Source organism: Myxozyma melibiosi (assembly GCF_037950935.1).
Source record: "Myxozyma melibiosi strain Phaff 52-87 chromosome Unknown BZA70scaffold_10, whole genome shotgun sequence".
NCBI classification, from domain to species: Eukaryota; Fungi; Ascomycota; class Lipomycetes; order Lipomycetales; family Lipomycetaceae; genus Myxozyma; species Myxozyma melibiosi.
In genome coordinates, this window is record NW_027042924.1 from 64,631 (window position 1) to 76,460 (window position 11,830).

An 11,830-nucleotide genomic window follows, 5' to 3' on the forward strand; every position below is an offset into this window, starting at 1 on the left:
GAAGAGGAAGAGGAGGAGGAGGAAGTGACGAACGCGTCGAGCGCGTACGAAAACGGCTCCCAAAAAGGTTAATCGCGCAGCAGCCAGCGTTTGTTGCCCAGCTACAACAACTCATTGTCTAATCTCTATTTGATACAACTATATCTCATTCAACAATAACAAAACTACTAGTAAACAAACATCTTCTCTTTTCACGCTCATACTCTTACTCTCCATCTAAGGCACGTTGAAAAGCGAAAACTGTCGCACGATTCCAGGGCCCATCTCGTCGTAGTCCTTCTTGGTGTGGCAGTATCCCTTGAACTCAGCCTGTATCAAATCATTAGTTAGCCTTCTTCTCTTTCTTGTTTGCTCTTCACATATATAATACTTACAGTCTGTGCAAGTAAGGAGCCACCAAACCAAACCGCGTTCCTCTGCTTCTTGTGACTGATAACCTGCACATCAAGTCCACCCGACCGCGCTCCACTGCGCTCCTCGCTCTTATGAATGCGCGCATCTACAATATGCTTGATATCGCGCTGCAGTCTTCGTCCAAAATCGCGAAACATAGTCGAGCCGCCCGACAGCACAATGTTCTTGTACAGCCCACGGCGCACGTCGATCGGACTGTTCTGGATAACGGTGTCGACCACCTCCGGCAGCGGCGTCAAGAAATCAGAGCTCGCAATCTCCGGGTTGAAGAAAATCTCCGGCGCGAGGAAACGCTCGTAGCCGACATCGACAGTCACCTTGCGACCGAGACCCTGGTCGACAAGGTACTTCTGGAAGCGCTCGGGCTCGCGGTCGAACCGATTGAACTCCTTCACGATATCTGGGCACACGTAGCAGTACTCCTCCTTGATCTTCTCCGCCGTTCTCAAACTCGAGTCCTTCTCGTTTCGGTCTCGCAAAAGACTCTGCACAAAGTACGTGATATCTCGGCCGGCGATCGGAATGTTCTTGATCGCTGACGCAATCACGTATCCCTCCGCGACGGGAATAACATGGGTAACTCCATCACCACTGTCTATAACCGTACCTGTCAACGACCGATCCTGCACCTTGCTCGACGTCCACGACGCCGCAAGCGCAAGCACGGCCTGCACCGCAATGTAAAGACCCGCGCAGTTGAACGTCTCAAACATGATCTCCGCAGTCATCTCTCGGTTCTCGGGAGGGTTTAGAGGGGGTTCAGTCAAGAGGAAGTAATGATCTTCAGGCTCGCAGCGCAAGTACTTGAAGATCGAATTCTCCCAGAATCGCTCCATAAGATCCCAATTCTCAATCTGACCGTGGCGGATGGGATAGTTTAAGCCGTAGCCTATCATTACATCAGCACTCTTCCTCTTTTTCTATCGTCATCTAAATACTCACCAGGGGTGTTTGAAACATCAATCGCTTCCTGCCCGATAAAGAAATCCAAATCCTCGGTCCCGCGCTTGGAAGCCAGGTTTCCGCCGCTGGACGACGAATTCGCGCCCGGGCCCGAGAGAAAGGATGGCTTGGCCGCGGTCGGAGGACGGCCTGAGGCGGCGCCGGTGTTGCGGGTAGAGATCGCGGTAGGGAAGATGAACGACGGCGAGTCGTTACCAGCAAAGCCGAGCTTTGTAAGACCGGTGCCACTAGATGATGACGAGTGTTGTTAGTTTGGTTATCTCTGGGATATGTAGTTGAATGACGATCTGGTGCGGGAATCGAAGCAGCACTGCATCGCCATCCACGATCAATGCAAATCAATCGGGATCATACTTGTCTAAATCACAATCGTCAGTAAACAGTTCAAATCAAGACAATCAACCAACAATCCATCCATCAACCAATCCGCCATCCACCCATCTCCGCCGTACCCGGTCCACCACCTTCCTCTTCCCTCCCTCCTCACTCTACTCCACCCCCCACATCAAACATCAAAAGAACAACATACCCATGACAACGGCCGGAGTAGAAAGATGCGACATGGCTGACTCTCAAGCACGCGTTTGTGCAATTGCTGGTTGATTCGAGTCAGGTCTGGCCTGTGAACAGTGCGGGTGCTGAGCTGTGCTTCTGGCTGCTCCCGAGGAGGCTTGCTGGTACTAGGCCCTTGCTTACGTTGTATTATGTAAGTTGTTATTAATGTTTTTAATTCAGTTAGTTATCATACAATTCCTGATATCTATACACTTGATCTATACACTAGGTCATCACTGTATCCTCCTGCTCAATCTTGACTCTCTTCGCCGCAGGTTCTGCACTGTCATTCAAGCTCTCGCTGCTGGAGCCATTTCCAAACCGCTTTCTCGCCTTCTCCGGGTTCCGGCATACATACAGCTTCCTCTCCAACGCGAGCGCGCGCTCGCTGCCAATCTTCGGCTTCCCCCCCTCGACAATATAGCTCTTTATCCTCTCCGTCGTAGTCTTGAGCTGCCGCAGCAAGACCGCGTTCTGCCCAAACTTGACGTCCATGTACGCGTCCATCAGCCCTTCATTCGCCATCATCAGCGCGGCCAGCGCGATCTGCGGCGGCGTGAACAGGAACGCCGCGTCGGAGAATAGACTGTCGTTCGCGTACCTCCTCGCGCGGTCGTGCGCGGACCGGATCTCGTCCATGCGGTCGGCGAAGACGGATTGCAGGTCGAGGAAGTAGCCGTGGATCGGGTTGAATGCGTGGTGGACGAGGAGGGTGAAGGAGAGGGTTTGCGCGACGATGAATTCGAGGTCGATGATGGATTGTTTGGAGACTCGTTGCAGGGGCTGGACGAAGTTGTCGATTGAGATGAAGTGGTTTTCGGATTTGGTGGCCAGGAAGAGGCATGTGTACCTGGAGAGTAAAGTCAGTTGTTGATCTCCTCTGTTTTCAAGCGTGAGCAGTGGAAGCAGACATTATATTTCTCGGATGGAATTCCATCAGACTGTATTTGAGATAAAACCGTTTCAGATACTGAATAGCAGTTGCCTGTACACTTAGTTAGCAGTATTCTTCGATATAATCATCGTCATAAGTAGAGCAGGCACCTTGATATGTGACGGCAACTTATACACCGCAGCAGCATCCTGCACCTTCACGCAATAATGCAACAACATCTCATACTCCTCCCCCTCCGTCAAATACTCAATCTTCACTCCCTCCTCCTCCCCTCCTCTCTCTGCGCTTCTAGCCATCTGGTGCTCATGCGCAAGGTGCTCGCTCGCGATCCGGTTCACCGACCGTCGCACCTCCTCCAGCTCGCTCTGGCTAAACGACCAGATCCGGTACTGCGAGCCTTCTCGGTACAGGTCGTCGTCGCTCTTGGCTGCCGGTGTTGACGACATTCTGACTGTTGAGTGTGTAGTCTTGAATCGACAACTTCGAGTCTCGACCTTGGGACTTCGACTTATGATGAGTGCTGATTATGTAATGGAGGTGTAGATGATGACTGATAGTGTAGGGTTTTACAATACTCTGCAGCTTCGGGTTTATGATGATAACTAGTCTCGGGTTTATGGTTGTATTATAACTACTGTGAACTCGTTTATGTATCTATTAATACAACTACATCTATAAGACAACTCACTTACAAACAAAAAGTACACTACTCAACTCCATCAGAAAACAACTTGACCATAGGCCCGATCTCCGCCAACAATCCCGCATTCACCGGTTTCCATCCCAACTTCTTTGCGCGCGAAGGCTCAGTGACAGAGTTGCTAGTAAAGAGCGAGTAGACGTACGACGACTTGTCTCCAAGGATCGTGAATGAGTCTGCAGTCCACGCGGGTTCCTTGGAAGATACGTTCTCGCTGGGGATAACTCCGTAGTGTACCAGCGGCGCGTCAAGAGCGGCGACGATCTCGCCCCAGCTGCGTTGTTCGCTGGCGACAAAGTAGTAACCTTCGTCGTTGTAGGATAGCTTGGACGGGTCGGAGATGTAGGTCGAGACGAGGGTCACAAAGAAGTTTGCGAGGTCGCTCAGATGGACGGTGCTCCAGATTGCGTTGCCGGTGCCAAAGACCTTGTTTGCTTTCGCGATTGACGCGATCTTGATCAGAAGCGGGATCTGGATCGAGGCTTTATGGCCGATGCTCTTGGACGGGCCGTAGATCAAGGGCGGGCAGACGATCAGTGTCTTGACGTTCGGTCTCTTCTTGCTAAGGTCGAGCACTTTGATGTCGATGTCGCGGTGGGGCTGCGACTCGGGCAATGAAGTGATGGTCTTGATGTCTTTGATATCGTCGACCGGGGTCGTGAGTGCCTGGTCGAGCTTGGAAAAGTCGGAAAGGACGAACGAGCCCGAGATGTGGATGAGCAGCGCGCCGTCCTTGATCTTTGCCGCGATCAGGTCAGCAGAGACAGGGTCGTCGGCCGCGTTGCCGAGGTGGAGAACGATGTCTGCTTCCGCGACGGCGGAGGCAAAGGCCGGGTCCTCGTAGGCATTAGGGCCGAGGACGACGGACACATTTGAGCCGTAGACGGAGACGAGTTTGTCTGCGTCGGATTGCTTGCGGACAAAGGCGGAGAGGTCGAGTTTGGAGGGGGAGTTGAAGGCGACGAGGTGGGCAAGGACGTGGCCGCCGACGTAGCCGGTAGCGCCGGTGAGAAGAAGTTTGGGTGACATGGTGGTGTTTGAGATGCTGTGATGATGAGTGATGATGAGAGAAGAAGTGGTATACAGAGACAGTTAAATAGTTGACAGACAGAGAAGAATCAGAGAGGTAAGCAGATGCTTTGAAATCAAGAGATGACGACATGGATCAGTAATCATAGAGAAGAGAAGAAGAAGAAGAGAGAAGACGTAGTAGTGGTAGTAGCAGTAGCAGTAGCAGTGGGATATTAGCGATCACTAATCAAATCACCTCTGTCCGGGCTCTGTCCGGGCTCTGTCTGAGCTCTGTGCATACAATACAACGATACAATATAATACAATGACGTGGTATCATTAATCAGATAATAGAACAGACAAATGCAATATGACGTGGTATTATCAATTGTCTTTCTCTAATTGTTAAGCAGCTTGTTAAGCAGCTCTTCTCTTCTCTTCTCTTCTCTCTTCTCCATAGTTCGCTGAAGAGCCGCACGATTAATGATAATCATCAAACCCTACAACTATCAACTATCATAACTGTTCGAAGCAACTTCGTTTAACGACTACCTACATACAGCAGAAGCAGACTAATAAGCATCTAATGAGCAGTATATCCGCCATCCGCAGCCCACGCAGAACCGCACACAAACGACGAATCTTCGCTCAGCAGAAACACAATCACATTCGCAATCTCACTCGCCTTGCCCATCCGCTTCAGGTACGTGCCCGCGCTCATGATATTCGCGTCAAACAGTCCCTTCTTCTCGCCGTCTCGGAAGATCGCAGTATCGATCGGCCCAGGGCACACCGCGTTGATGCGCACGCCCTTCTCGCCAAACTCACCCGCCGCTGACTGCGTCAGACCGACCACGCCGAACTTGGACGTCGAGTAGGCCGCAGACAGAGGAAGACCGCGCAGACCGGCCGTCGACGCGACGTTCACGATAGCGCCGCCGGGCTGGGGAAGGTACTTGAGTTCTCGGCGCATGCACGCCATCAGGCCCGTCAGGTTGACGCCGAGCGTGCGGTCCCACACCGATTGGTCCTGATTACTGTTAGTCGGACATAACTACACAGAACAGCAGATTCAACGCACCAGAGTAGCAACGGTGGTGTTGCCGTCACCACCAGCCAGACCAGCAACGTTCGCAGCGCCGTCCAACTGGCCAAACTCCTTGACCGACGCATCGATCCACGCCTCGATCTCGGAGATCTTGCTGACGTCGAGCTTTGTGTTCACGATCTTCGTGGCGTACTCTGCCGCCAGCTTCTTTGTCTCCTCCAGACCGGCCTCGTTGAGATCGCTGATGGCGACGCCCTTCGCACCGAGCTGGGCCAGTTTGAGGACCGTCGCGCGGCCGATGCCGGACGCGGCGCCGGTGACGACGTAGACGCGGCCTTTGATTCCTGCGTAAGATGCCATTGTGTTGATGAACGATGAGTGAGAAGTGTTGGTGAGCAGAGGTGGTGAAGAGGCAGCCGAGGTGGAGGAGGGGCTCGATTTATGCGGTCGTCGGACGCACTAAAAACCGGCGATGGTCTTGTTTTAGTTGCTCCGACGACCGCGATCTGCTCGGCCTCGACGCTTCTTCCCGGACCTGTTTGCTGCTGATGCGTGAAGGTGTAGCAGAGGCGGTTGTTAGTAGATATTCTTGTTTCTGTTATCAGTAGCTCCTCTTATCGTCTCATCGTCTGTTCGGCCCTGACGAGCGCTGGCGGACGCGGACTATCTGCCCCGGCGGGATCGGTGTGGGGTAAATTAACACTACTGTAGTCAGCTCTTACTAATACATTACTAATACATTACTAATACATCAGACATCACATCCCTCGATTAAACCACACCTTGCGCACACTCTCGCCCTTGCTATTGCGCACACCCTCGAACTTGTCCTTCTCAAGCCTGTCCACGCTCCACACTCTTCTCTGCGGAAATATCCCCAGCGCGAACGGCAGCGCCACGAACGACGTCGCCAGGATAAGCCCGAGGTTCGTCGCCGTCTCCACGCGCTTGTTCATCTTGAACCGCTTCTGCAGACGGACCAGGATCAACGGTGGAAGGACCATGATCGGCGTCGCGTTGATCACGCGCGAGGCCGCCGTCTCGCCGACTGCAAATACAGCCGCTTTGCGAGAAGTCCCGAGGTCTTCGTTCGTGTCGACGTCGTAGACCGAGATGCCCTTTCTAATCTCCTCGCCGCGCATCAAAAACACATTCACAATCCCAGCCGAAACCACGGCCGCAAACGGCACAAGTCGGCCGAGAATCAGACGCGTGTTTGCAGAGACGTGCTTCAGACGGGGCACGATCGCGTTCAGGCCGAGCGCGACTCCGCACGAGGCACTTACTGCGAGTGCGTAGGACTGCGCGAGCTGCGCGGTCGAGAGCGGGTGCGACTTGTTGCTGTTTGCTGTGTTGATTGCCACGTTCAGCGACTGGTTTGCAATCTGCCAGAACAGTGTTCCCGCGGTCTGGGATGTTAGTGAAATGAAGGTGAATGATAAAAGAGAATACATACACCAAGGTTAGGAGTAAGCATGCCGACCGTAACCACCAAATTAGACAGCACATAAGACGACATTCTAAACGGCAGCAGCACCGGCTCGCCCGTGTCTATAGCAATTAGCATAAATCCCACCTCGTCCAACACTTATCACCAACTCACCGGGATGAATAGTCGAGTCAAGAACCAGCTTCGCCCTCCACAGCTCCGGCGTCATATTTGCAATCTTGCCATTCTTGTACGCCGACACCAAGCTCTTTGACTCCTCGAGATCTTTTTTAGTCACCAGCAGCATCCTTGATAAATGTCAGCAGTCAGAAACATGTTGTTAATAGTCAATTGCAGGCGTTGACCTACCGAGGATCAGAAACTCCGGCGCTGTGCTTCACTCGGCCCCAGTACGTCGAGAGGTCGTATTTGGACTCGGGAAGCTCGCGCGGACCAGGAATTGCAGATGCCATTTTATACAATTCTATACAATACCAATACAGTATCTATACAATAAGAATACAACAACAGCACAGTATCTATCCAACAACAACCAGCAATGGGCCAGCGTAAGGAGAGCAGGCACGAATAAATTACTCAAAGCAGAATAATTTAGGGTTCGACTGAGCCACGAATTGCCGCACGTGGCTGACACTTCTGTGGCTTGCCCTCTTCAGATCTAAAGATTGTTCTGCCTCAGACAATGCGAATCCTCAACATAAATACCCTGCTTTCCACCTCTCCTCCCCTTCCTGCTGCTCTATAGATATTGTATAGAATCATGGCGTATCTAGAGCAGTACAACTGGGACGACATCGCCCCGATCCCGCAGAACGACGGCGGCGAGAACGCAGTCGCGCCAATCGCATACAGCGACGAGTACCGCATCGCGATGGAATATCTCCGGGCAGTCATGCGCGTCAACGAGTTCTCGGATCGCGCGCTCAAGCTGACGGAGGATGTTATTTATATGAATGCTGCTCATTACACGGTCTGGTGGGTGTCATGTACTTGGCTGGGCGCTGGCTGGCACTATCGGCACTGACTGACTTGAGCTGTGATCTAGGCAGTATCGGACAAGGATATTATTCGCCCTCGACAAGGATCTTTGCCAGGAACTGATCTGGGTTGAAGGCGTCGGCAGGAGATTCACCAAAAACTATCAGATCTGGTAAGCTCTCCTCCTATCCTCATCTCTCTTTACAACCCACTCTTTACAACCCACTCACCACCCCCCAGGAACCACCGCGAAGTCATAATCGAAAAACTCGGCGACCCCTCCCGCGAACTGCCCTTCATCGAGTCCATGCTCGAGCTCGACTCGAAAAACTACCATGTCTGGTCTTATCGCCAGTGGCTTGTCCGCCGCTTCGATCTGTGGGCGACAGAGGTCCCGTTCACTGATATGATGCTCGAGCTCGATGTCAGGAATAACTCGGCTTGGAATCATCGGTTTTTTGCGATCTTTGGGAGGGCGGAGGCTGTTCTGAGTAGCGTTGTTGATGATGAGATTGAGTGGGTTCTCTCTATTTTTTGTCTGTTCTTGGAGTGAAGACAACTGACGAAATTACTAGATTCACAAAAAGCGCAATCTTCACGGCGCCCCAAAATCCCAGTGCCTGGAATTACCTACTAGGGTATATATTTCTCTATCCTCCGTTTTCTCTGTACTTAAGTTGACTATTTGACTCTAACATCATCAGTGTCCTGAAAAAATCCGGCCGGCCACTCTCAGACCTCGAGCAATTCTGCCTCACCCTCTCCGACCTCACCAAGACCTTCCCCGCCACAAGCAGCAGCACCACCACCAGCCACGAAGAGGATATTCTGTCGGCGAGAGCGATCGAGGTTCTGGCGGAAATCTATGCGGAGCGGAATGATTTCCCGCGCGCGACCCACGCGTGGACGTTGTTGGCGGAGAGATATGATTGCGTGCGGGAGAATTATTGGAATTTCAAGAAGAGGAGTGCTGTTTCTAGACTTGCGGGGTGTGCTTGAATGTAATTAGAAATGGTAAGGTGTAGTAATATTAATATTCACAGTATTAGTATACAAGATAGATACAAGCTATAGACGCAAGGTAAATATACAAAAGCCAGCAAGTCAGCCATCACCAAAACGCCCAAGCATCGACCGCCTCGACGCCGACCGTCTCCTCGATATGCTCCCGGCCCTCGAGCGCAAGCAAATGATGCAGCGAAAACAGCTTTTCCTCCCACTCCTCCCACTCCGCCTTATCGACCTTTGTCGGAAACAAGCAGCCCACGCCCGTGCCGCCCAGCCGCGTCTCGTACACGTCAAAGCCGTACTGCGACAGTCGGCTTCGCAGCTCCGATACAGTCGACTCCGTCACCCCGTCCTGCACAAGCGTGATTGCGCACCCGCCGCCGCCGGCTCCCGTCAGCTTTGTCTCGCCGATCTTGAGCTCGTCGGCGGCCGCGCGGATGAGCTCGAGTTTCGGATGACTCACCCCGAGCGCGACAAGCAAGCCGTGGTTGATCCGCACCAGTCCGCGCAGTTTAGCAGCCCATGCTGCGTCGCACTCGGCCGCGGGCAGGAGAAGCAGGCGGTACGCCTCGTCGGTGAGCGAGTGGATCCCGTTCATGATCGGCTCGGTGATGAGCGGGTACTCTTCGACCAGCGAGGCCACGTTCGCGACCTGCACGGCCGTCCGGCGGGGCTGCTTGGAGTCGATGAGGAGCAGGCGCAGCGAAGGGAAGCTGCGCATCGACTTGAGCACGTTCGGCGAGCCCTTTGACATGCGCTGGAACATCACCGCTCCACCGCGCGTCGCCACCGCGTTGTCGATCCCGGACGGGTTGCCGTGGATGCAGCGTTCGCCGAGGAACGCCCATCCGTCGATCGTGTCGATTGCTGCGAGGTTCGCCGCGTCGGCTGCTGCTGTTGCTGTTGCTGCGGTCAAAGGCGGCGCGGGGGCGGCGCCGGAGAGGAGGCAGATTGCGGCAGAGATGCAGACGGATACAGAGGCGGAAGAGCCCAGACCCGCGCCAATCGGCAGCGTGCTGCGGACGGAGAAAGTGACGCCTTGCAGGGCGGAGCGCTTGTCGTTCATAAGACACATGTAGATGTAGAGAAACGCGAGGGCCGCGCTGCGCTGGGGAAACCCGGTGACTCCAGTGAGCGGCGCGTCAAGCGCTTTCACAAGCGCGTCGTCGAGCTCGGTCGGGGGACTCTGGGGAGAGGAAAGCGAGGGGACAGAGGACCAGGGGAGGGTGGAGAGCGGCCAGGAGTACTGGAGGTTGACGTCGGGGAACTCGAGCGAGATAACGTCTTGCGGGAGGTCGTGGTTCGAGACGAGCATGTATGTGCGCAGCGAGAGCGCTGCTGCAATCGCAGGCTGGTTTTGTTAGTTGATGATGTTTGAGCAGTTGTGGAGAGGGAGAGAGAGAGAGATACCTTGCCGTAGACGGCGGCATGTTCGCCAAAGATGATGGTCTTGCCAGGAGCAGAGACGAGGAACGGAGGAGCAACCATTGCTTCTGTGCTCTTCTTCTTCTGCCGCTGCTGCTGCTGCTGTTTTCTGCTTCTATCGGTGCTTCTCTCGAGTGCAGGTGCTCTATCGAGTGCAGTGCCTATCGAGAAGTGTCGAGGAGCGTTGGTCGAGGATGGGATGGAGTCGAGGTGGGAGTCAGGGGAAAAAGGTTTCCCGAATACGAAACTCAATTCGCCGATAGCGATTACGACTACGGATTCGGAAATTACTATAACATTGTTATAAGTTGTAGAGTAAATGTTGCAGAACAAATGAATTAATAAAAGAAGACTAAATACGTATATCACTCATATCTCATCAACCTCCTCGTCCTGCTGCTCCTTCGCGCGCCGAGCCTTGAACCGCTCGACTTTCCGCTCCAGCTTGCGATCAGGTTTCAAATCGCTCACTCTCAACTTCTTCATACATCCCCCGACCGGACACTCAATCTGCGTCGTGCGGCCAAACATCTGCCGGATCGCGTCGTTCGAGAACGAGTGCGGGCATTTGGTGGAGGTGACCGGGTTGACGAACAGCTGCAGCGTCAGCGGGCATTTCAGCGAGATCTTGGTGCGCGCGACCACGAGTTCGTCGTCTGAGTTGCCGGCTGCGTCGGCGGTGTTTTCGCCGTTGATGAGGATGTCGTGGACCGTGGCTAAGCTCTTGACGGTGCCTGTCTGTCTATCGAACCACTTGTCCGGCGCAGGAGGTTCAATTTCGTCGTCGTCGTCGTACATAGCCTCCCAGACTCCTTTCCGAAACTCGATGTACTCTTCGTTTCTCTGATACTTCTTCCTGTCTGATACACCCTCTATTCCCATCGCTTCCAACTCCATGAGGTGCTCGAAAAAAGCAGCAGGGTCCCCAACCTGCTTCTCCTTCCTGCCCGTGATCTCACCCATCACCTTCGGCCCGGCCTTCAACCCCTCCTCGATATCCAGCAGCTCGCGAAAACACGTGTCGTAAACATCCGAGTCCGTCGCCGCGCCTTCCGCGCGTGCAACAGCAGATTCGGTGATGAATGTCTTGAGCAGCTTGAACTGGCTGCTCATCGCGGTAGTCAGGTCTGTCGTTTGCTTCGTGATGATCGCGAGCTCGTGGTCGCGCATGTAAAGCGGACGCGTGTCCGCCTCTTGAGTCTGCACAGGCGCTTGACCGTCGTCGTCGCTGAGGAGGTCGTCGTATAGATCTGCCATGCTGTGTGGGTTGTGTATGTTGTCTATAACGAGGAGAGTGAAGGAGACGCGTAAATATGTTTTGGGTTAGGGCGACGCGTAGATGGAATATTACATAACATATTCATAACTTCTTTACATTATCTA

General features: G+C 53.5%; 8 protein-coding genes across 8 annotated transcripts; 1 reads left to right on the forward strand and 7 right to left on the reverse strand.

The window, feature by feature from the left end:
- Window positions 1–115: 115 nt before the first annotated feature.
- Window positions 116–2,007, reverse strand: BZA70DRAFT_281926 (actin family). The gene is made up of 4 exons (XM_064913186.1): window positions 1,903–2,007; window positions 1,357–1,604; window positions 375–1,303; window positions 116–309 (listed from the first exon to the last, which is right to left on the reverse strand). The coding sequence occupies exons 1-4, from the start codon at window positions 1,938–1,940 to the stop codon at window positions 217–219; spliced, it is 1,308 nt and encodes a 435-aa protein (XP_064766760.1). The 5' UTR covers window positions 1,941–2,007; the 3' UTR covers window positions 116–216.
- Window positions 2,008–2,073: 66 nt separating this feature from the next.
- On the reverse strand, window positions 2,074–3,296 carry BZA70DRAFT_311913 (cyclin-like protein). The gene is made up of 3 exons (XM_064914966.1): window positions 2,977–3,296; window positions 2,844–2,917; window positions 2,074–2,782 (listed from the first exon to the last, which is right to left on the reverse strand). The coding sequence occupies exons 1-3, from the start codon at window positions 3,271–3,273 to the stop codon at window positions 2,158–2,160; spliced, it is 996 nt and encodes a 331-aa protein (XP_064766761.1). The 5' UTR covers window positions 3,274–3,296; the 3' UTR covers window positions 2,074–2,157.
- A 164-nt stretch (window positions 3,297–3,460) lies between these two features.
- On the reverse strand, window positions 3,461–4,955 carry BZA70DRAFT_58365 (uncharacterized protein). Its single transcript, XM_064915237.1, has one exon. It carries the CDS (start codon window positions 4,554–4,556, stop codon window positions 3,534–3,536), a length of 1,023 nt encoding a protein of 340 aa, XP_064766762.1. The 5' UTR covers window positions 4,557–4,955; the 3' UTR covers window positions 3,461–3,533.
- Window positions 4,956–4,968: 13 nt separating this feature from the next.
- Window positions 4,969–6,240, reverse strand: BZA70DRAFT_281934 (putative short chain dehydrogenase/ reductase). Its single transcript, XM_064913187.1, has 2 exons — window positions 5,620–6,240; window positions 4,969–5,568 (listed from the first exon to the last, which is right to left on the reverse strand). Exons 1-2 carry the CDS (start codon window positions 5,944–5,946, stop codon window positions 5,122–5,124), a joined length of 774 nt encoding a protein of 257 aa, XP_064766763.1. The 5' UTR covers window positions 5,947–6,240; the 3' UTR covers window positions 4,969–5,121.
- A 57-nt stretch (window positions 6,241–6,297) lies between these two features.
- Window positions 6,298–7,590, reverse strand: BZA70DRAFT_281937 (Tricarboxylate/iron carrier). The gene is made up of 4 exons (XM_064913188.1): window positions 7,385–7,590; window positions 7,190–7,323; window positions 7,043–7,137; window positions 6,298–6,995 (listed from the first exon to the last, which is right to left on the reverse strand). The coding sequence occupies exons 1-4, from the start codon at window positions 7,486–7,488 to the stop codon at window positions 6,345–6,347; spliced, it is 984 nt and encodes a 327-aa protein (XP_064766764.1). The 5' UTR covers window positions 7,489–7,590; the 3' UTR covers window positions 6,298–6,344.
- A 141-nt stretch (window positions 7,591–7,731) lies between these two features.
- BZA70DRAFT_281938 (uncharacterized protein) lies at window positions 7,732–9,036 on the forward strand. The gene is made up of 5 exons (XM_064913189.1): window positions 7,732–8,011; window positions 8,082–8,186; window positions 8,255–8,530; window positions 8,590–8,652; window positions 8,719–9,036. Exons 1-5 carry the CDS (start codon window positions 7,797–7,799, stop codon window positions 9,011–9,013), a joined length of 954 nt encoding a protein of 317 aa, XP_064766765.1. The 5' UTR covers window positions 7,732–7,796; the 3' UTR covers window positions 9,014–9,036.
- Window positions 9,037–10,705, reverse strand: BZA70DRAFT_281942 (mevalonate kinase). The gene is made up of 2 exons (XM_064913190.1): window positions 10,433–10,705; window positions 9,037–10,373 (listed from the first exon to the last, which is right to left on the reverse strand). The coding sequence occupies exons 1-2, from the start codon at window positions 10,508–10,510 to the stop codon at window positions 9,126–9,128; spliced, it is 1,326 nt and encodes a 441-aa protein (XP_064766766.1). The 5' UTR covers window positions 10,511–10,705; the 3' UTR covers window positions 9,037–9,125.
- Window positions 10,706–10,763: 58 nt separating this feature from the next.
- Window positions 10,764–11,811, reverse strand: BZA70DRAFT_281944 (zinc-finger of the MIZ type in Nse subunit-domain-containing protein). Its single transcript, XM_064913191.1, has one exon. It carries the CDS (start codon window positions 11,702–11,704, stop codon window positions 10,817–10,819), a length of 888 nt encoding a protein of 295 aa, XP_064766767.1. The 5' UTR covers window positions 11,705–11,811; the 3' UTR covers window positions 10,764–10,816.
- Between the last annotated feature and the right edge of the window lie 19 nt (window positions 11,812–11,830).